The sequence below is a fragment of the Rattus norvegicus genome, chromosome 19 (assembly GCF_036323735.1).
Source record: "Rattus norvegicus strain BN/NHsdMcwi chromosome 19, GRCr8, whole genome shotgun sequence".
In the NCBI taxonomy this organism is placed as follows: Eukaryota; Metazoa; Chordata; class Mammalia; order Rodentia; family Muridae; genus Rattus; species Rattus norvegicus.
The window spans coordinates 42,580,058-42,603,979 of NC_086037.1; the positions used below are offsets into that span (position 1 = coordinate 42,580,058).

Below are 23,922 nucleotides of genomic sequence, written 5' to 3' on the forward strand. Positions count from 1 at the left end.
GTGGTTTGCTGCTAGCATTTGCCTCTGTATTTGTCATACTCTGGCAGAGCCTCTCAGGAGACAGCTAGATCAGGCTTCTATCAGCATGCACTTCTTGGCTTCATCAATATTATCCAGGTTAAGTGGCTGTATATATGGGATGGATCCCCAGGCGGGGAAGTCTTTTGGATGGCCTTTTCTTCAGTATCTGCTCCACTCTTTGTCTCCATATCTCCTCCTATGAATATTTTTGTTCCCCTTTCTAAGGAGGACTGATGCATCTGCACTTTGGTCTTCCTTCTTGAGCTTCATGTGGTCCATGGATTGTATCTTTGGTAATCCAAAGGCTAATATCCACTTATCAGTGAGTGCATACCATGTGCTTTTTTTTGTGATTGGGTTACCTCACTCAGGATGATATTTTCTAGTTCCGTCCATTTGCCTATGAATTTCATGAAGTCATTGTTTTTAATAGCTGAGTAGTACTCCATTGTGTAATTGTACCACATTTTCTGTATTCATTTTCCATATGTGTTGAGGGACATCTGAGTTCTTTCCAGCTTCTGGTTATTATAAATAAGGCTGCTATGAACATGGAGCATGTGTCCTTGTTATATGTTGGAGCATCTTTTGGGTATATGCCCAGGAGTGGTATAGCTGAGTCCTCAGGTAGTACAATGTCCAATTTTCTGAGAAACTGCCAGACTGATTTCCAGAGTGGTTGTACTAGCTTGCAATCCCACCAACAATGGAGGACTGTTCTTCTTCCTCATCCTTTCCAGCATCTGCTGTCACCTGAGTTTTTGATCTTACCCATCCTGACTGGTGTGAGGTGGAATCTCAGGGTTATTTTGATTTGTATTTCCTTGATTACTAAGGATGTTGAACATTTCTTTAGGTGCTTCTCCGCCATTTGATATTCCTCAGTTGAGAATTCTTTTTTTTAGTTCTGTATCCCATTTTTAATAGGGTTATTTGATTCTCTGGAATCTATCTTCTTGAGTTCTTTGTATCTAGTGGATATTTGCCTTCTATCAGGGGAGGATTGGTAAAGATCTTTGCCCAATATGTTGGTTGCCATTTTGTCCTAATGACAGTGTCTTTTGCCTTACAGAAGCTTTGCAATTTTATGAGGTCCCATTTGTTCATCCTTGATGTTAGAGCATAAGCCATTGGTATTCTGTTCAGGAAATTTTCCCCAGGGTCCATGTGTTCGAGATTCTTCCCCACTTCTAATAGTTTGAGTGTATCTGGTTTTATGTGGAAGTCCTTGATCCACTTGGACTTGAGCTTTGTACAGGGTGATAAAAACATTAATTTGCATTCTTTTACATGTTGACTGCCAGTCGAACCAGCATCATTTGTTGAAAATTCTCTTTTGTTTTGTCCTTCCCCCCCCCCCCTCACTGGATGGCTTTAGCTCTTTTGTCAAAGATCGAGTGACCATAGGTGTGTGGGTTCATTTCTGGGTTTTCAATTGTATTTCATTGATCTACCTCTCTGTCTCTGTACCAATACCATACAGTTTTTTTTAAATCATGATTGCTCTGTAATACAGCTTGAGGTCAGGGATGGTCATTCCCCCAGAAGTTCTTTTATTGTTGAGGACAGTTTTTGCTATCCTGTGTTTTTTGTTATTCCAAATGAATTTGCAAATTCCTCTTTCTAACTCTGTGAAGAATTGAGTTGAAATTTTGGTGGGGGTTGCATTGAATTTGTAGATTGCTTTTGGCAAGATGGCCATTTGTAAGACATTTTCTTAATTAGTGTTTGATTGCGGAGGGCCTGACCATTGTGGGAGGGTCCACTTCTGGTCTGCGGTTCTGGGCTCTATCAAAAAAACAGCCTGAGCAAGCCATGGAGAACAAGCCTTGGGGAGCAAGCCAGTAAGCAGCATTCCTTCATGGCCTCTGCATGAGCTCCTGTCTCCAGGTTCCTGCCCTGCGTGAATTCTTGTCCTAACTTTCTTCAGTGATATGCTGTGGTGTGGAAGTGTAAACAAAATGAATCCTTCCTTCCCCAAGTTGCCTGGGTTATGGTGTTTTGTCACAGCAGTTGTATAAGGCAATATGTAACTTCTTCGTACTTTATCTTCACTATATTTAACATGATGATACTGCTTCCTATCAGAGTTGCTGTGATACAAAAATTAATAACATATAAGAGATAAGAGGTCTTGATCATGCACACCTATTGTTCATGTCATCATTGATAGTGAAATACTCTTTTTTTATATTTGAAGTTACAAAATGTAAAGATGATATGGCTACATTGTTCTTATATCCAAAGTGAAGGGGCACAAGTGTCTTCCTATTGGAAGCAAAATGGAAACGAAGCTGGAAATACAGATGCATAATTGAGCAGGACTTTGAAAGCACATTAGAGTCAAGAATTAGCAAGAGGACCTGAACATACTACAGTCATTACTTGACTAATAGATGCTAATTAAAACCCACCATCAGGACCACACAGCATAATCAAAGTAGGAGCAAGAGTCAGTTTCATGGATCTAATGGCAAGATGTGCTCAGTTTGGGCCATGCGACTTCCAGTATCATGTGACAATGTACATAAGAGTGGCTGATGTGAGAGGGAAGAGGACTCCAGCCTAGGGCACTCATGGGCGAAGAATGCCTGTCTTCTCTTGGCTTTAGGAGAGACGGAGAGTGCAAGATGAGGGTGCTGCATCTGAGGAGACATTTTTACTTTAGATTTATTGTATTTGGGTTATCCAAGTGGAACTATCCCAAAACCAGGACTTGGCAAACCCTTTTGAAGTATCAGAGAGTGATATGTACATGTGCTTTGTATTTCGTTTCTCATTCTTTATATTCATATATAATGTATACATTTTAATATATATATATATTTGTAGTGCATTTTGAGTTATGAGCATAATTTAAAGTATAATATATTGTGTATAGTTTAAATAAAGGTATATATATTTTAAAGTAAAAACGGTATTTGATACATGTTAATATATTAAATATATTTATATATTTAAAAGATAAGTATATATGTCAAAAGTTAAAGTAGATAATAAATAATTTCAAATGTAATACAAACTATACATAATTTAAGATGTAAATTTATATCTATGTTTAATTTAGAAATAAAAATGTGGCATCAAACTTCCACAGGAACAAGGGCCTCCTCTCCCATTGATGTCAGACAAGACCATCCTTTGCTATCTATATATTTGGAACCATAGATCCGTCCCTGTATGTCCCTGTATACTCCTTTGTTGGTGGTCTGGTCCCTGGGAGCACTGGGTGGTCTGTCCAGGTGATGTTGTTCTTTCAATGGGGTTGAAATTCCCCTCAGCTCCTCCAGTCCTTCCACCAGCTCCCATAGCAGGGTCCTAGAGCTCAGTCTGATAGTTGGCTCCAAGCATTCACATCTGCATTGGTTAAAGGGGAGGGAGGAGAGGACGGTTGTGGGATGGGGGCTTGTGGAGGGTTAATATGGAAAGTGAGATATCATTTGAGATCTAAACAAATGGAATGATTAATAATGAAAAAGAAATAAAAATGTGGAACTAAACAAGGTGAATAACCCTTGACCTGATGTGGCACAGAAAGCCATACTTTTTCATCTTCTGCTGTAACTCTTGAAGGAGACCAAGGGCATAACTGAGATGTTACATCTCAGGATCTAGATTGACCTCTGCACAAAGGTGAATTAAAAAGTGGACTCGTCTGAGGTTACTAGATAACTAGGCAATAACATTTGCTGCCATGTGAAGGCAGTGTGAGGACAGGGTCAGCTGCTCTGCTGGAGGAGAGCTTCTGACTGCAAGTGCAGGACTCAGCCAGTGAAGTCCCTAACATGACCTGCCTTTCCTCCCCCCCCGCCCCTCCTCTCTTCCTAAAGGGAGAGCATCTAAAGATATTCTCTTCCTCAATAGACATCATGGAAACTAAAACAGCTTTCCAGCCTCCCTATTCCACTCTCTTCTTGGAGTTGGCCTTAGAGGAGGTCTCTTGCCTGCTTTACTTGATTGTAAATCATGAAATCTCATTTTAGCAAGAATCTTGCAAGTTAGCTAACAGGAGTCTTGCTAAGAGGGGCCAAGAAGCCTTGGGTGCAACAGCCTGGTTAGGTCTCATCTAGTATGTTAGCAATTTCTATGTAGTTCTTTTTTCCCATTCTTTCTTATGCAAAGAAATTTCCTTTAAAATAGCCATAGAGACAGGGTTTCAGAGAACTTTCTAGAACATGTTGAAGCTGAAGAATTGCTCTCACTCCAGGAGAATGGCACATATCTGTTGCACAGGGACGGACGCTCCCGTGTCTGGCCCATACCAGGCCATATCACAGCAGCCCTGAGGGTTGTTTGGCCTTTCAAAATATCCTTCTCAATGAACTCATAAATGTGTTTCCGGGTATTTGAAGTAATGCTGCAGCAAATGAATAGGACTGACAAAGGATGCTGACCTCTAGCTGCAGGCAGTTCAGCAGGGATCCCAGAGAGCCAGAAGTGTCTCAGGTGTCCTAAGCGGGGTACACGTGTGGCCCTGAGCCACAGACATACCAGCTCTGACACCGTCTTAAAGAGACAGCCTCGGAAGTGTCCTGGGTTATCATACACTCAACGTGTGTCTCCTGTGGAATTGCTTGCTTGCAGTGATGCGAAGAAATAGCTATAGGTTGGGACTGAGAAAACCATCTTTGCTGTAACCACACAGTAATTCAAACTGAATTTGAGTATGAAAAAATTAAAACGGAACATTATAACTAAAGACTAGATATTTGTAAGCTGAAAGGAAATTTTATTTATTTTGAAATTACATGCACACATATGATCTATGGTGATCATATTCATCCCCCCAAACATTCTCTTATCTCCTCCTTACTCACGCAGGTCCTTTTCTTCTCAACCAGCCATGTTTCTGCTTCCATGTCTTTCTTGTGCACACAGCCACCGACACTATGACTGTGGTGCCAGGGCACGTCCAGCAGACACCTCGCTTCTCAGACTCCTCCCCTGCCTCTGGCTTTTTCAGCATTTTCATCCTTTCTTGGATGCCATCCCTGGGCCTTGGTGGGTGTAATGTAGATGTCCCATTTAGGGGCGAGCATTCAACAGCCACTGCTGGCTTCTCTCACTAAGGCTGTCCAGAAGAACACTCAATTTTCCCTCACTTCTTGTCAGCACCATGAAGCATCTTTTAAAGGTGTCTATCAACTACAAAAGTAGGTTCAACAAAATCCAGACTTTTCAAATGTTGATTTTATTTTAACGGAATAATATCAGAAAATTCTTCATTTTATAGGTCCATGGAATTAATAAAGAATAATTCTTGACGTCCTAGATATTGTAGGAAGAAAAGTAACACCTTTACTTTACAGGAGTTTTATGGTATGAGACAGAATTAATGATACTGGCTTTAGAAAACAGAGTTTGATGCCAACATTTTGTGATGCTTAGGCTTATGGGAAGGGATAGTGTTAAATCCTTTTAAATATTGACCAAAACAAATACAGCTTAGATAATATTTAAATAAAGAAAACCTGAGTTCTGGTATTCTGTCCATTCTAACCAAGGAATTTCTCAAACTAGCCATGAATAATGAGTTTGTCTTATTCCCTTGATTACACAGATATTAGAGATTAAATATATTTTGTTGGTATGATTTTGTTAATTACAAGGTTAGCCAAGATAAGTTATGTTTGCTAGAGATTTCTATTAGAGGTCAAAATTTCCCTAAATACAACCTAGAATTTTTTAAAGACAATATTTTACTTCAGGTAAGTGTATAAAATGTATGGTACCTCAGTTTTGTACATATAGATGCTCAGTTTAGGTCACAAAGAGTAGTTTTAGATGTACTTTGTTATTCCTCAGAGTTCGCTTGGTTGGTTCTATGATTTACTTTCATTTCTATCTGGGCTCTTGGGGTGGCAGGTACGAACTTCTATATTGTTTCAATCATTATTGTCTCTGCTGAATTTTCTTGTATGCCAGTAGAAGGAACAGAGGGGACAGACCTTTTAAGTCTAGCCTTGGAATTCACACATAGTTTTGGGCATAACTACTCATGTATGGACAGGGCTTGGTGCTGATTTCAGGAAAGAAATAAAAACCCCACCTTAGTAAAGGGACTTTGGAAAAGGCACACGAAATAGGTAAGGTTGTTGTGACTGCCTTAGCCCACATATATGTGAGACAGTTTTAATTTACCATGTAGTAAAGGGTAAATTAATTTTTACTTATGGTGTCGAACCATTATATTTTTCATATTCCATAACCACAAGTCACAGATAATAATAAGAAAAGCAGGCCAGCAAGTTTCTTTTCAGTCTGGCTGCATTTGCTGATGGCATGAGGTTTTGATTAACTGCTGTCAGATGTGTCATGAGGGAAGGATTTATGCCTGTGAGAATGTCCAGCAGCTCGAGCATTTCACAGTCTTGATCATTACACCGTTTTCAGTGTTAGGAGGAGTTGGTAAGCTTGGTCTCTCAGTTGCTGTCGCTTTCCTGCCTCTATAACAAGATCAATGCTTAGTTCACTTTCGCTTGAAACCCTCTCAATGAGTGTTTTCTTGCTCTGAAGGTCTCAGGCCCACTCCCACTGCTTCTTGCAGAAAGCCTCTCCCAGCTGAACCTCTTCCTCTGCATGTTCGCACGTTATCTTCCTCTAATATAAACCACTATCTGCCGTTCTTAGGTTCACTTGTCTTCCCTGAGTGTGAGCTCAGCGAAGAAAACATGACATTGTCCTTGTTCATGACTACATTTCCTCCCATTGTTATTAGAGCATTGCAGTGGGCAATCAATGTTTAATTTCATCTGGAATAAATTGTAGTAATGTTACCCTCCTTCTTTAACATATTCACATGCAAGTAAAAAATACTGTAGAATCCCTCTCTTTGATCAATACTGTTGAGTTAGGGCATTGAAAACAAGAATCATGTGGTGATTGTATGTGTGTGTGTGTGTGTGTGTGTGTGTGTGTGTGTGTGTGTGTGTGCAATTTATAAGGGGTTTTCCTCATAATATATAAAATAGCCTTTGGGAGAGCAACACTCATAAGGTCACTTCTCATGTTATAACTATACAACCAAGGGGATATATATATATATATAAAGTATATATATAATTCTACAATTCCCTAGACTATCAGACCACCCTAGTCACCCAAATTTTATACTTCCTTTACATCTTTGATATCTTTCCTCATCACCATAGGGAATGCTGGAGTGGCAGCAATAGACTTCTCCAGGGAAGAGTGCACAGTACCAGATGCTAAGCGCTGACAACATACATACTAATAACATTATACAGACTGAGGAGGTTATATTTTGTAATGTGTGTGTGTGTGTGTGTGAGTGTGTGTATGTGTGAGTGTGTGAGTTGTGTATGTGTGAGTGTGCATGTGTGTGCGTGTATATGTGTGTGTGTGTGTGTGTGTGTGTGTGCCTGAAATAGCAACTAATGAAAAAAGGCCATGAATTTGAAAGAGAGAAGGAGTGTATAGAAGGACTGAGGGAGGACAGGAGAGGATAAATAATGTAACTATAATATAATCTCAAAAATAAAAGAAAAAAACTTAAAAATATCTATGTCCCCAAAAACCTGCTCTAGATTGATTGCATAAGTAGTCTCATTACTTCCTGTTAAAATTATCTAAGACAGCTGTATTATATATACATATTTATGTATAAAATAGATAAACATAATGAATGTTTAGTATATATCTATTTTAAACAACACTTGCAGTGAATCACATTGCTCTATAGCATACCTTTCTATTGCTGTGCAAGAACTCATGACCAAAGAGGCTTAAAACAACATCTTCAATAGAGTCACCATTACATAGGTGTCAAATTCAGCTGGATTCTCTTTCCAGAGTAAAAGTAGACAGGAAGGCATTTGCCAGACGATCTCTTACCTGGAGATGCTAGAATTAATCTTGTGCCTGTCTCGTGACAGTTTGCTGACAGAATTCAGCCTTCGTTGGTTAGGAGTGAGGCTGGTGTTTCCTCCCTGGCTGCCTGCATGCTGGAAACACGGATGCTGTATCTCATGGCCCTCATCAATCTCAAACCAACCGCTGGTGACTTATACAGTATACATAATTTTAAGTCTAATTTTTCTCAGAATTTCTCTCTGTTGTCTCCCTTTTCTACCAGCTAGAAAACATCTCTTTCTTCTTCTTCTTCTTCTTCCTCTTCTTCTTCTTCTTCTTCTTCTTCTTCTTCTTCTTCTTCTTCTTCTTCTTCTTCTTCTTCTTCTTCTTCTTCTTCTTCTTCTTCTTCTTCTTCTCCTTCTTCTCCTCCTCCTTCTCCTCCTCCTCCTCCTTCTCCTCCTTCTCCTCCTTCTCCTCCTCCTCCCCCTTCTCCTCCTGCTCTTCTCCTCCTCCTTCTTCCTTCTCCTCCTCCTTCTTCCTTCTCCTCCTCCTTCTCCTTCTCCTCCTCCTCCTCCTTCTCCTCCTCCTCCCCCTCCTCCTCCTCCTTCTTCCTTCTCCTCCTCCTTCTTCCTTCTCCTCCTCCTCCCCCTCCTCCTGCTCTTCTCCCCCTCCTCCTCCTCCTTCCTTCTCCTCCTCCTCCTTCTTCCTTCTCCTCCTTCTCCTTCTTCCTCCTCCTCCTCCTCCTCTTCATGACTAATGTGATTATATTTGATGTTGTGTTCAGCAAGGTCTCTGGTAAGCCATTCAGTTTGACATGACACAGTCATAAGTGACCCATCACCACACAGGGATATTATCTTAACACGTGCCCGCCCCTGTCATACTCCCACTTGAAGGGAGAAACATAAATCTATGAATCAAAAGGAATTGGCAGAATTAATGTCAGCAATACTGCAGCTGACCGAACTCTGGGGCTTTGTCCTTACACAATATTCATTGTAAGGCTCGCTTTCTATTGATGGGCCTTATGGAAAGCAGCCATACCATCGTACCACCAGTCTGTGTGGCTCTCAAATACTGCTATAAAAAGTACCACTGCAGAGGGATAAGCACAAGCTCTCACTCCCTTGTCCCATAAAACAGCAGGTCCAGATGGTCAAACAGCACATAAATGATCTTTCGCTACGCTCTACATAATTTCTGATTTGTGCTTGTGTTTGTGAGTGTAATCTGCCCTGTTTTATCACCTGCCTTCTCCCCCCTGTCTCGTAAACACACTGAAGAAATTTGGTTAACTAGTGTCATGTCAAAATACCCATGGAAATTACAGTTTTTCTACTTACTTGCATTTTCCCAGTTAATTGTGTTAAATGGCTTTGAGTCTCATAATAAGGCATCAAGGGAACTGCAAAAGACCCAAAATCAACTGAGAGAAAGCCAACCAGGTCTGGTGGCTCGTGCTTGTAATCCAAGGACTTGGGTGCCTAAGGCGGGAGGGCTGTCCTTAGTTTAAACTTCTTAGTGAGTTGCAGGCCAGTCTGGCTAGAGAATGAGACCGTGTCTTAAAACTTAAAACGCACATGCACATGCACACACAAGAGCAAAGAAAGCTATAGAAGAGAGAAAAGGGAAATCATATCCCTTCCTATTAAAATCATTGCAAGACAACCAGATAATATATATATATATATTATATATAAATTAGCCACAGATAATCAACCAGAGATCACAAACATTTACATGAACAAAAATGATCAGTATCCCCACGAAATGAGAAACTGAATACCCAGGGAGTCACCTTCTCTCCTGGCAGTCACTGTGCCAGACCTCGACTCAGAGAGTCAACAGGCAGACTGTACTCACTTCCTGTGTGTTTCAAATGGTGCGAACTTTGGGTTAAACAGCTTAAAACTAGAGTACTTGGTAGTTCATTAGGAACAATTCAGTAGACATCACGGGGCTGCAGCGTTCATTCTTATAAATATACATGATTCCAAAATGATACAAGTATCATCTATGATGTGCTTGAGTTGAGGCTTGACTAATGAGAAATCGCTTCCTGGATCTTGGAAATGGAGAAAAAGTAATTCCAGGTGTGTGTACTGTGTCCATGTTGAAGCAAACCCTGCAGGAGAGTGAGAGGGACTGGTGGTGTGGAACCTCTCAGGATAATTTTTTTCCTTAGGAAATCAAAGGCTTTTGTATTCTCAAATACATCTATCTTTATTGTTCGGGCCAGAAATCTATTTATCTCCAATGATACTTTTTAAAAACCTTATACTTGGTTGCATTTTAAATGAGACACAGATCTCTGTGCTCTCCAACACAGATTATGAAAATAATACACGAACATGAAGCACAGTGGTGCAAAGCAGTTAGTGTGGACACACACTGTCTTTTAAAACACTGGGCTTGCCTCTTTCTCTGTTGTAGATTACGAGAGCTGTTCGTGCTGTCATTTTGATGGGTTATGTCTGAAATGGATGGCTCAGTTTTGACAAGTCAAAGCCTTCACATAACATTTGAAAGCGTTAAAGGAAATTAAATGAACAGTAAAATTATAAATCGGGCCTCAGCTATAACTTCTCTCCCCGGAAGCAAGGATATTAAGGGTAACATGCACGTAGGGAAAGATATTTTTCCCTGGTAATAAAATTAGGACAATAACAACCAACACAGAATGAATCTATTTGTGCTGCCATTTGGCGTACAGAAATCTTCAGGAGGAGCCCCCACCATGCGAGCGTGTGGACTGCTATATATCTGCAATGTTGCCACAGAGCAAAGGAAACAGCTGTTTATGCTTTCATTTTGGTTTTATTTCCTGTTTCCATTGCCGTTCTGTCAGTGCGTGGCTTCATAAAGCTGTAGGATTCTGTTAGGGGGGGACCACGGAGGCCATGTGCTTTGGAAGCCCATGTGTTGGTTCTCCAGCTTGATGGCGAAGCCTCATTGTGGCCGGAGGGAGGAGCCTGACTGTGTGTGAGAAACAGAGAGTGACAGACCAGCAGTACCATGTCCAGAAGTGTGCCCTTCCCATCTCTGAGCTTCCTTCTATGGGGTAAATATTACGTCAACAGTTCCGTTTCTTTTGTTCAAACTACGAGACTTGTCAGATGGCTGCTTCTGTCAGACGCTTGATGGAAAGCATTGTTGTAAAGCTGCTTCCTGGAGATGGCTTTATGCCCTGGCTATAAAGTAAGCTTTCATGAAATTTGATCAGAAAGCCCCTTATGTGTTGCCATCCTGTTTGCTACCAATGAACTAACAAAGCTGCCATGTTAGTTTTACTGAGGGCGTGTTTGACTTGGGTATTTGGATATATCCTTCATCTTATCACCCACTGTTCCCTCCCCAACCACTTTCTTTTTTTTTATCGGCTTGTTTATTATTAACATTTCAAATAGGTTCCCCTCTCCCATCCCCCCTTTCCCTGTTTCTTTGAGGGTGCTCCCCATCCACCCACCCACCCACTCCCACATCAACACCCTTGCATTCCACTCCAGTTGGGAAATGAGCCTTCACAGGACCAAGGGCTTCTCCTTCTATTGATGCCAGACAATGCCATCCTCTGGTACATATGTGGCTGGAGTCATGGGTCCCCCATGTGTACTCTTTGGTTGATGGTTTAGTCCTTGGGAGCTCTAGGGGTCTGGTAGGTTGATAATTTTGTTCTTCCTATGGGGTTGCAAACCCCTTCAGCTCCTTCAGGCCTTTCTCTAACTCCTCCATTGGGTCCCTGTGCTCAGTTTCATGCTTAGCTGCAAGCATCTTAATATGTATCAGTAAGACTCTGGCAGGGCCTCTCAGGAGACATGCATATCAGGCTCCTTTCAGCAAGCGTTTCTTGGCATCAGCAATAGTGATTGGGTTTAGTGGCTGCATATGGGATGGATCCCCAGATGGGGCAGTCTCTGGATGGCCTTTCCTTCAGTCTCTGTTTCACTGTTTGTCCCTGTATTTTCTCCCAGGAGAATTTTGTTCCCCTTTCTAAGAAGTACTGGTGCATCAACAGTTTGGTTTTCCTCCTTGAGCTTCATATGGTCTGTGAATTTTATCTTGGGTATTTCGAGCTTTTGGGCTAATATCTACTTATCAGGGAGTGCATAACATGTGTGCTTTTCTGTGATTGGGTTACCTAACTCAGGATGATATTTTCTAGTTCCATCCATTTGCCTGCGAATTTCATGAAATCATTGTTTTTGATAGCTGAGCAGTATTCCATTGTGTAAATGTAGCACATTTTCTGTATCCATTCCTCTGTTGAAGGACATCTGGGTTCTTTCCAGCTTCTGTCCATTATAAATAAGGCTGCTGTGGACATAGTGGAGCATGTGCCTACCCCAGACCTAGCTGCTGAGATGTGCTTCATTTGAGACAGACCTCAGTATCATCAGTATCAGGTGGTTTGGAGATTATGTCACTGTGGCAAATACATTTTCAGTTCAGTTCTACCATGTTGCATATTCTTGTTCCATCATTTTCTATCTTTAAAAAACAATCACTGCCTCTAAGCACACAGGTCCAGATGTCTAAACTGAGGTTCCCAGACTTGCTTGCAAATACCCTTACTCATGGATTCATCTCACAGACCCTCCTTGAGGGTCTCATGGCCATGGCTTTGTTCTCTTACATGCTGGCACTGGTGATCTCTGAATGAGCCGCTGCACACCTACTATGTCCTACAGCTCAGCACACAGTGGTTCTATTATGTATTAATTCAGTGATGTACGACTGAATGCTTATATCCATTACAACATAGATTCCTTCTTTCCTTCCTTCCTCTCTTCCTTTCCTCTTCCTTCCCTTCCCTCCCTCTTTCCATCACTCCCTCTCTCCCTCCCTCCATCTTTCCTTTGCTCTTTCTCTCCCTTCCTTCTTCCCTCCCTTCCTTCCTTTCTTACTCTCCCTCCATTGCCTTCCCTCTCTCCCTCCCCTCCTTTCTTTTCTCCCTTTCTTCCCTCAAACAGTTTTATGTTGCTGCTTTGAAGTCTTCTACAAAACAAGTCATGAGGGCTGGAGCAATGGCTCAGAGGTTAAGAGCACTGACCGATCTCCCAGAGGTCCTGAGTTCAAATCCCAGAACCACATGGTGGCTCACACGTGTAATGGGATCTGATGCCCTCTTCTGGTGTGTCTGAAGACAGCTACAGTGTACTCATACGTTAAATAAATGAATAATAAATAAATAAATACATAAATAAATCTTTAAAGAAAAAGACAAGTCATGAAACATTTTATTCCTTTTAGTTTTTCTTTGCAGTTGGCATGTTTGATTAAGTCTACAGAAAGGAGCAAAAATTCTTTAAAGGACACCAAGTCTTAGTAATCTTTCATTTGGTCTGGAAACAGGTTGCTTGGTGTCTTAGTTATGGTTACTATTTCTGGGATGTAACATCATGACCAAAAGCAAGTCCTAATGGGAAGGGTTTCTTTGGCTCACATATCCTGAATCACAGTTCACTGAGGGAACCCAAGGCAAGAGCTCAAAACTAGGCAGGAACCTGGAGGCAGGAACTGATGCAGAGGCCACGCAAGAGGGCTGCTAATGGCTTGCTCCTCTTGCTTTCTTATTGAACCCTGGTCCACCAGTACATGGGTGGCACCACTCACGGTGGGCTGAGTCCTCAACCATCAATCACTAAATAAAAAAATGCTCTATAGGTTCGCTTACATTCTGATGGAGATATTTGCTTAGCTGAGGTCCCCTCCTCTCTGATAACTCTAGCTTATGTCAAGGCGACATAAAGCCATCCAGGGCGCTTGGTTTTCCAAAGGAAACCTCACACCAGAGGCATTTCTCTTTGAAAATAAGAAAATAAATTTAAGAGTCATTAGTAACCCCAACAAGCTGTTTACTTTTATATCCATGGCACGAGTACTACTGCTGGCAAAATGCTGTCTATGACAAGGAAACACATTTTCATTTCTCCTCTTGTCATTTGCTTGATAAGATTCACTCGGGCACAGTCCCAAGTGACTTAAGGGATAGCGTGAGGCAACCAGATTCTTAACATGCCTCTTTGTAAGTTTTATGTTGTCTGTCTATGGGAAACTGTGATATCACTTCTCCAAAGACAAGCACTTGACTGGTTCCTAACTGTTTCAGAAGACTGTTAGTGTGTGCAGTGTTTCTGTGCATGTTCTACCTGAGTCATTTGGGGCTTGACTAAGGGCCATGTCTGCAAGGAGTTTTCTCTATAGCTAGAGTACCATTCTCTGACTTTGATCTATTATGTGGACGCCCATGGCAAATGAAATTGTTTTTCTGTTGGCAGTATACTGTCCACAAATTTCAATGTAATATAAAAATTTATTGAACTAAAATAAAATGAGATATGAGTCTTGCAGACATTTTTTCTCAATTTTAAATAACCAGCATTGGAACAATGAAACTGCTCTTCTGTAAGGAAGAGATTATTAATGTGGGACTTCGCTCTTGGGTGTACTTTTTCCTTTCCAAAACATTTTGCTGAGTTGCATTTTTCTGAATATTTGTTCAGATACCAACAAAAGTTAGAGCAACTATTACTACCACATACAAGTTACTAACAAACCAATCCCCAGATTTGCTGTCTAAAATTATGGTATGTGTCTTGGGGGGTGGGGAGGCTGGAGAGATGGCTCAGAAGCTAAGAGTGCTTGCTGCTCTTGCATTGTACCCACACTTGGTTCCTGACACCCGCCCAGGTCAGGTGACTCATAACCACCATTAACTTAAATTTTGCAGGATCGGATGCCATCTTCTGGCCTCTCCAAGTACTACATTCATATAAACGTGTATGTAATTAAAATTAAAGTAAAAATTTTAAATTATTATATGATTTTTAAAAGAAAATGTAAAATCTAGGGAATATGTAATAATGTCTAATTTTTCTAGCTTTATTAGACAATATGACATCTATTTATTTATTTATGTGTCCATTTGGAGTATATACATACCAGGAGCTCATGGAGGCCAGAGAACAACTTGGAGTCAGTTTTCTCCTTGCACCGTCTGAGCCCCATGTATACCTTCTACATGTATACCTTCGTGCCAGAAGAGGGAATCAAATTCTATTACGGATGGTTGTGAGCCACCATGTGACTGCTGGGAATTGAACTCAGGACCTTTCAAAGAGCAACCAATGCTCTTAACTGCCGAGCCATCTCTCCAACCTTGTTAAACAATGTACCTGTGGGAAATATTGGTAATTGAGTTCTCCACATAATTTTTTATAAAGAATTATAACTTTTCCCTATCAAACATTTGATCAAAGCCATCTTAATAATAAATTTCTAGCTCAAATGTATGTCTCCAAAGTATCTTTTTTGAATCAGAGGAACAGTGCCACAAGTTGTGCAGCTTCGTGCTTAGTCTCTATAAGGTGCTAGGTTTGAGTCCTCTGTTCTGCATAGTGGCCCACTCAGAGTGCAAAGCCAATACTGGAAAGTCCTAAGAAGTTAGAGGTTGCAGACAATGTGGTGTGATGACTCTTGTTAGAGTGGAATGCAGATTCTCTCTGCTCTTGGATTTTTGTCACTGTAGGAAGCTGGAAAGAGTTACTCGAGAACTTAAACAACTTCTGGCTCCCCTCCCGCCTGCTGTGGAAAGTTGCCCTTTCAACACTATGAGTCAATAACCACAGATCAAGTAGATTTGTGGGGAAAAATCTAACTGTCTTAGTTAGGGTTTTACTGCTGTGAACAGACACCATGACCAAGACAACTCTTCTAAGGGAATCATATAATTGGAGCTGGCTTACAGCCCCAGGTTCAGTCCATCATCATCAAGGTGGCAGTGTCCAGGTAGGCATGGTGCAGGAGGAGCTAAGAGTTCTACATCTTCATCTGAAGGCGAATAGGAGAAGACTAGCTCCTTGTCAGCTAGGAAAAGGGTGTTAAAGTCCATACCCACAGTGACACACTTCTTCCGACAAGGCCACACCTCCTAATAGTGCCACTCCCTGGGAGTATATTCAAACAACCACACTGGCCATACACAGATTTTCTTTCTTTGTCATTATTTCTTGACTATTTTACTGTATTTCCATAGTGCTCATGCTGGATTTGGTATTATGGGTAATCTAGAGATGATTTAAAATATGAGCAAGAAACTTGAGTATCGGTAGGGTTTTGGTATCAAGAATGAGGAGTATTGAAATCAGTCTGAGAATAGGAACATGTAGGAACCCATTGCAGGTTTTCTTGTTCAGTTCTCACAATACCAGTTGTATAAAAATGAGAAGGTACTGTTAGAGACACAGAAGGGAGCTTTAGGAGGAGGCCTTAAAAGAAATATTTCAGACAAATCTTTTCTATTTCGATCTCTGCTGAGTTTCTAAAATACCGAGAATAGATTTGTGGAAAGATTAACGTTGAACTTCGGTGTGGAGGTCAAAGTGCAGGGAAATAGGATGCAGGAGATATTTGAAAATTCAGATATGGAGGTAACAATCAAATGTCATCCTGATAGAGGTTTTGTTTTGTCTGTGTGTTGGGAAATGGAGAGAGGGCATGTCAGGGTCCTAATGGTTAGTGAACAGCCCTGTACTTAGCTAGTTAACCATTAACATGTAACCTCTACATACATTCAACCAAACTCTTACACTTTCAGAACTGTCAGCTTCTCCTTCCCTGGAAACTGAGCATGGCTAACCAGGAGTTGTAAAAGAACTCATTCAAGTCCAAGGGCTGTTTATTGCTTTAGAAGCCACAGTTTGTCTGCGAAGTAAACTTCTAGTCTGAGTTTTTATTGTGGTTGAACTATTAAAATACCACGTTGATTCCTATCACATGTATATCTTTATAGAGGTGATATTTAAAAAAACGTGAACCATCGTAACTGGTCATTTGTTGTTTTTATCTTGTGGTGAACTATAACATGCAGCATCCATGAAGCCGGACACCTCTAAAGGAAAGGCGTACACTTAACTCACTGGGTTGGAGTTGAAAGTCTAACACCAAGTGGCTTCACTAATGTGTCACTTGGCCACAGTGTCATTTGGGGTGTACGTGACTTCCCCACGGTGAAAGTACACACAAAGAGAGTCACACGGTGCGACCATAATCTGTGCTGGTGTTTTCATAGCAGCTTGTTCTGGTGGGAACTGAGTGGGATCCCCGGATAGATCCACTAACGCCTCTGGGCAGCTGGAGAACAATGACTGAAAAACTTCCACTGTAAGGTGCCAGACCACTAAAGGTACGACTCTCTCAGCTGTGTTCTAATGAAACTGGTGTGATGGATGCCATCAGCAAACCAAATACTGGTTTGTCAAAAGATCTGGTCCCTTAGTCGGTGAGTGGGAGGCTCCAGCAACCTATGTGGATAATGAAACAGAACTGGGATGCAGCCCACGCCATCCATCACTCCCGCCCCTTTTAAGCTATAGTAGATATCAATGTAATTAAAAGAAAAACCACAGGGCTTCCAAAGTATGAACTACTTACTACCTAGTCCTTGGTAGAAAATGACTTTGATTTGTACAGTAGCGATAATATGCCCACCGTTACCTCCTCTTTTTATGCTATTCAGAAGATGACTCAAGCCTGTAAATATACGGCTTGGTTGGATACAGTCTTGCCCGGGTGCTTTCCCCCCAACTTCACACTATTCAGCCCTCACTCATGGCTGACATCTGCCCATTTCTCAAGGTAGGGTAAAAAGAACACGTATTTCGCTATGAAGACCTGCAGCGTAAGGAGAGAACGGTGCAAGTGTCACATTCCGCTGGCCTTAATACTTCCAAGCTCCCTGCTCCTGTCCTGTCTGTGTCTCCTTGTCATACGCAGTTTTAAAGCCATTTCTTTGCCTGTTCCAGGTCATCTGTTACTTGTGGGTTGCTATGCCTGCAGTGTACACAGACTCAACACAGAGATAACAGCATAGGCTGTCGTTACCAGGGAGCTGGAAAATCGTGGTCCTTAGGAAAAAACGACCACAGTCAGAACACTTTCCCAGACAAAGAACAAAAGTAGTCCTGAGGAAAAGTTAATCAGGCTTGCCTGAAATGAAGGCAAGGCAGTTAAGAACAGACTGCTGCTGGAGGTGAAGTCAAATGTCAGTGTCACAAGGAACACGGGGTCAAGACTTCGTGGAAGCTGTGCCGCCCACACATACCAAGTATCTTGTTTTATACCCTGGTAAATGTTAGGTTTTTTTCTTTTAAGAATGATATACTGTACACTGTATGGTATAAACAAGACGACAAGGTGGCTCACTACGTAATAGTTCTTGCCAGCAAGCCTGATGATCCCAGAACCCTAAGTGGTGGAAGAAGAGAGGGAAACTCTCACAATTTGTTCTCTGACTTCCCCACATGTGCCATGGTCTGTGCTTGAGCCTTCTCCTCTCTCTCTCTCTGTCTCTCCCTCTGTCTGTCTGTCTGTCTGTTTCTCTCTCTCTCTCTTCCTCTCTCTCTCTCTCCCTCTCTCTCTCTCACACACACACACACAGATTCCCACATACATAACACATACACAGACACACAGACATGCACACAGACACACACACACACACATATATACACACACACTCACACAGATTCCCACATACATAACACATACACAGACACACAGACATGCACACAGACACACACACACATACATACACACACACACACACATGCACGCACGCACACATTCACAAACAGTAAATGTACAAAGTAAGAGTAACATATTGCACATGATTTCCAGAAAATATTTGAACATTTGGAAGCATCTGAAATATGTAAAATATTGAGGTCATTGATTGTGATAAATTATATCAGTGAAGCAACAGATCTTGATATTTTCATTGGTAAGGTCAACTAAGCGTGTATTATTTTTAAGGACAACAAGACCATCCGTACTTGACATATTTTGAGCCTGAATATTTTAATGAAATGGAGTTGAATGGGAGTGTTTATCTATCACATGTTCCCCTGTTTTGGTTTAGAAAAAAAATACAGTTTTGTTATATAGGAAATTAACAAATGGTGTTCCGATTAAAAATTATTTTAAAAAGCACACTTAAGACATCAATGTGAAGCCTGTAAATGTGGCTGTTGCTATAAATTTGATTATCAGTTGGTGGTTAGGTGAGCCTTTGTGTTTGATTGCCCCTAATTCTGATTGAGATGGCCCTGAAATCTGTCAGCTCTGGGACATTGTGTGAGAGAATGGCTTTGTTCTTTGTACTCAGACAAACCTGGTCTTTAATCCTGGCTGTCATGGGATTTCTGTGATGCCAGATCAGATTTTCCAAACGATGCTTCAGGAGGGCTAAGCCTGACACATGTGTTAAGGAACATATAGCATACCCTATAGAAAACAGATGTTGCATAAGCACCAGGCCTTTCTCTGCTTCTGCTTACTCACTTGTGTTTTTTTATTGTCATCTTTTACTCTGGTTGTGTTGCAGGAGGCGTTCTGGATGGATGGCAGCTGGAAGCCCTTCGCCATAGCCCGCTCTTCTTCAACACTTAAGCATTTACCTGGGCATTAAGTAATGAAAATTTTGGTAAGGAAAAAAAACTGACAAAAATAGCAGACAGCTTTTCTTATAAGGTCACTTTAATCTCAGCTCTATTTTATAATACGCGGCACGATTATTCTCTAAACATCTCTGGTTGTGACAGATGTCTGTTTCTCCAAGGTTTATCTTGATTTTTAAAAATAAGCAGCATGGGCTTTGGAAGACAGGACTAGCAGTGTACCTGTGTCCTTTGTGCCATTGTTAATGCGGTACTACACTCTGCTCATTCTCTTTGTTCTCCGAATGCCTGTTCACCCCATACATTGTGTCTCTGAGGGCAAGGACTGGTATTACGCATGTTTTCAGCGGGGTCTGCATAGAATTCTGGTGTTTGGGGTGTTGACTGATGCTGCTCTCTATAACTACAAAATCTCTGACAGCACTGAAGATTCAGGTCAGAGAATTAAACCTGGCTCTATTTCAGACAAACAAGGTTCTAAATAACCAAGAAAAGTTGTTATGTAGGGGCTGTTAGAATGGGAAAAGATACACTTCTTTTTGAGACTGGATTTCACCACTATGTAGCCTTGAGTGTCCTGGAACTCACTACATAGACCAGCATAGTCCTGAGCTCACAGAATTCTATTGCCTCTGTCTCTCTCATCGTAGGATTGAGGACATAATCCTAACCCTGACCCAAACACCTTTATTGGTTTAATTTTCTCCATGTGACAGTATGTATTTTAATTTCCCTGTACTTGGATGAAATTAATGTATAATTATTGTGCTTGCAATTATTGTGTTCTATTACTAATCCGTGCTGTATATAGTGTGTAGTTTATTAATAAAGAGAGCAGAGTGAGAGGAAGTGGATGATGACTGAAAGAGTTCAACAGTCCTAAGGGTATGCATGTCAGTCACTCAGAATGTCAGTTTGTCATTGACCTTCCACTGGAGATACTGTGCAGAGAGCCAGCTAGAGATTAGAATAAAACAAAACAGAAGTTTCACTGAAATTCCACGTTTCCATAAAGAGTATTAAATGTGAAATGACACCATTACGATTTTGAACTTGAAATACAATACAATGCAGTCTTCCTGTTTTTTTAAACAGGGATATTTTTACCATATTGCCTACATTTATGTTTTCCAGAAACCATATATGAGGAATACATCCATCTTGTACTACCTGTGTTTCCTTCTCAACAGTCACTTCTTAACTGAGGCTGGCATCCATGTCTTCATTTTGGGGTAATTTTCTCTTTCATCGTAGCTGCAATTATGCTAGTAGCCATGACTGTTAGTCCCTGAATGTCTTGATGTTGAAAATGCATTGTGTTCACTTTCCTTGTATGTTGGTCTTCACTCTTCAGCGTAGGCTATCAGGTGACTGTGGAGCTGCTCGGGGGGACTCGTAAATTCTTAGTTGAGGATTTCAGCACCTTGGCAGTATTCCATACGAGTATTCTATCCCCTAAAACAATTGAGGTGTTTGCTATAGGTAGTCCATAAACTAATATCATGCATGTAAGTTGACTGAGTCTGGTGGCTGCGTATGGGCATGATCCCCAGGTGGAGCAGTCTCTGGATGGCCTTTCCTTCAGTCTCTGCTCCATTCTTTGTCTCTGTATTTCCTCCCGTGAGTATTTTGTTTCCCTTTCCAAGATGGGGTGAAGCATCCACATTTTGGTCTTCCTTCTTCTTGAGCTTCATATGGTCTGTGAATTGTGTCTTCTTACAGCTGTGTCAGTGTAGGTCTCCCTAAAACAGAGGCCAACTGGATAGATGTAAGATACGATCTGGAGAAAATTGAAAGTCTTATTCAAGTGAGTATACATTTTTTACTTTTTTTGTTTTAATATTTGATATATATTATTTGCATTATAACTTTCATTCTCAAGAAATATATATATATACATATATATATATGATCATATCTACTTCCCAATGTCTCCCCTTAAGACCTCTTTTCTATTTCCCCACTGTGTCCACTCCCAACTTTTTATCTTTTGTTTCTTGCTTTTTTGATAACCCACTAAGTCCAATTACTGTTGCCATTACGTACATGGCCATGATATCATCCACCAAAACACAGAAAAATACGAGTGGAACACCAACAAAAGAGAATACTTTTTTCTCTCAGTAGCTATCGCATGCCAACAGGTTGCTATGGGGGACAGAGCCAGGAGAGTACGTCCTCTTTTACATTGTTATTTTGGCAGACAACATCTGTGCAGATAACAGAGTACTTTGAGTTCATGCTTGTGAAAGCCACATTGGATCCAGAGGACAGTATTCCATTGCACTTATCCCCACCCTTTGCCTTTTAACTTTTCCCCCTACATCCTTTTCAACAGTATCCCCAGAGTCTTGGCAGGCCAGGGAGTGGGGTTTATAAAGATGTCTTTCTTAGTGCCGAGCAGTCAATCTCTTCTTTGTCGCACTTTGACCAATTATATCCCAGCACTGATTGCTTAATCCTGGGGGGGAAAAAGAAGTTCCTATGACCAAGGTTGACGGATACCAGGTCTACCAAGACAACCATAAATACTTAGAAGGTAATTTGACAGTAAGGCCATTGAAAAAATATCAGTAGCAGGCTCTACCCTAGAACATATGGCCACCTAGCTGTGGGCTTTTGCTCAGGGATATAGTACCAGGAATAATGTTATTATTATTATTGAGCAGTTTTCCAATCCAGTCTAAAAGCAGTTAGTTATCCAAAAGACCTATGCCATTAGCCACATCATATATGGCAAGTTGGCTCTGTGGCGTGTAAGGGCAAGGGCTGGGTGAGGTCATCGATGTTATTTTTTTTTTTCAGAACAAAAACATATAATGGTTATGAAGTATGCATCTCCTATGTTTTTCTACAAATTCCCATACAATATCACTTGAAATAATAATACTTGTGAGTAAATATATGAACCTTTCAAAGCCTTTTAAGGCACTGTTTTAAAATTCTAATTACTGTTAAGATTTTCACCTCTATTGGAGCTAAGAACTGTGTGTAGACAGGTCCTGGGCTCTAGTGTAGAAACTATTACCATTGTTCTGCTAAAAACATAGCATGAAAGTGACTCCCAATGACATCATTATACCCATAAATTAATGTATTTCCCAAAACTCATCATAGAAGCTTCTTTTTGCATGAGATGGTGATTAACGCAGAGCCCACAACCAGTGAAGCTGTAGCGGATGAGAGCCTGCAGAGTGCTCAGCCCTAAATGGGAACTCTGCATCACATGCCCTCTTTCCAAGACTCAGGTATCTGTGTATGAGACGTATTGGAAAAACGTTAGAGCCTGAGGTAGTACATGACTCCAAGGAAACAGTGTTTGTTCAATACAACAGGGCAGCTGCACATATGAACACATGCACATTTGACAGTACACCCAAGACCCACACAATCTCAGGTCAAATAAAATCCCAACATGAAATGTGGAAGCCAACAGAGAGTTCACTCCCAAATGAGGATGTGCTGGCAATCAGTAGTTGCCCAAAGAAGGGGAGTAAGCTTTTGGAAAGGGTGCTGTCCCTAGTTAAGTCACCTAGCAACAGTGGATGACCACACATCTAATAAGAATACATGGGAAGCACCATACTTAAGAAAGAATAAAAGAAGAGAGCACAAAGTAGGGTTGGAAGGGAAGGGTGTGGGCATGGAAGGAATTGGAAGAAGAGTAAATATCAAAACAAGTGTACAAAAACTTATAAAGGAATTCATTTTCCAACTCCCAAGTCAGAAACGTATTTATAGGTTACAAGAAGGGGACCCAATGTGACATTAGCCCTAGAATGAGGTATTTTTTCTTGGGATTGTAGATCATCTTCTCCTGCCTAGAGTGCCAGATGACCTAGCAGGTTCTGCTGAATCTAATCAAGAAAGATTAGGAATCTCATCCTGAATGTCAACTCTGAAAGGTCTATTTTGTCCCCATGGACTAAGTAACCTGGTCTGAAGAAATGACTCATCACAGTGAGTGGGATTTACAATGGAAGGTCTGAAGAGGTCCTGAAAGCTAAGCTGGCATTAGAACCACAGCACACAGCAGTTAAGTCAGGCTGAGCACAAAACATCTCTTCTGGTGACTGGCCGCATATTAAAACAGAATCCGTAAGCTGGACAAGAGTGTCCTAACATAATAGCTATCATATCCAGGTACAAGGAAAATATCATACCAAGAGGAGGAAAGTCACAGTCAAGATCTTGATTAGTCTTATCCTAGTATCAGGTGAAGCTGACATAATGGAAAATGTAACTGCCAATGCCAAGAGCACCATTAATGACAAAAGTAAATTCATGAAGAGGAAACATTGATTTTTAATATATATGCACCAAGGAACAGAGTCTCAAAATTCATGACACAAAAATTTAACAGCTCAAAGGAGAAACAGACAAATTTACTATTACAGGTGTGGATTTTTACCAACTCCTGCCCAGTGACTAACTAAATTATTAAATAAAAATATTCCAAAAGCATAGGAACCATGACAAAGCCAACTAATGGGATTTGACTTTATGCATGAAGCATAAACAAACAAACTTTTAAAAATTCACACAGAACAGTCACTAAGACTAAACATCTGAGCCTGAAGGAAGGGCCACAGAGCTACCAGAACTTTGATTGTGTAGAGAGTGTGTTAGAACA

At 40.9% G+C, this 23,922-nt stretch overlaps 1 protein-coding gene across 28 annotated transcripts in view; it reads left to right on the plus strand.

The window, feature by feature from the left end:
• Il15 (interleukin 15) overlaps positions 1-23,922 on the plus strand; it is a 75,190-nt gene that overhangs the window by 43,898 nt on the left and 7,370 nt on the right. For 15 of the 28 annotated variants that reach the window (XM_063277819.1, XM_063277822.1, XM_039097513.2 and 12 more), the window contains 3 exons: positions 19,217-19,315; positions 20,424-20,521; positions 21,012-21,096. In XM_063277819.1, coding sequence (XP_063133889.1) covers positions 19,304-19,315; positions 20,424-20,521; positions 21,012-21,096 — 195 coding nt within the window. In that variant the 5' untranslated portion in view covers positions 19,217-19,303. Of the gene's footprint in view, positions 1-12,803; positions 15,651-16,903; positions 17,018-19,216; positions 19,316-20,423; positions 20,522-21,011; positions 21,097-23,922 lie in introns of those variants that run through there. The other 13 variants (XR_010059962.1, XR_010059963.1, XM_063277812.1 and 10 more) reach the window with 9 other exon arrangements.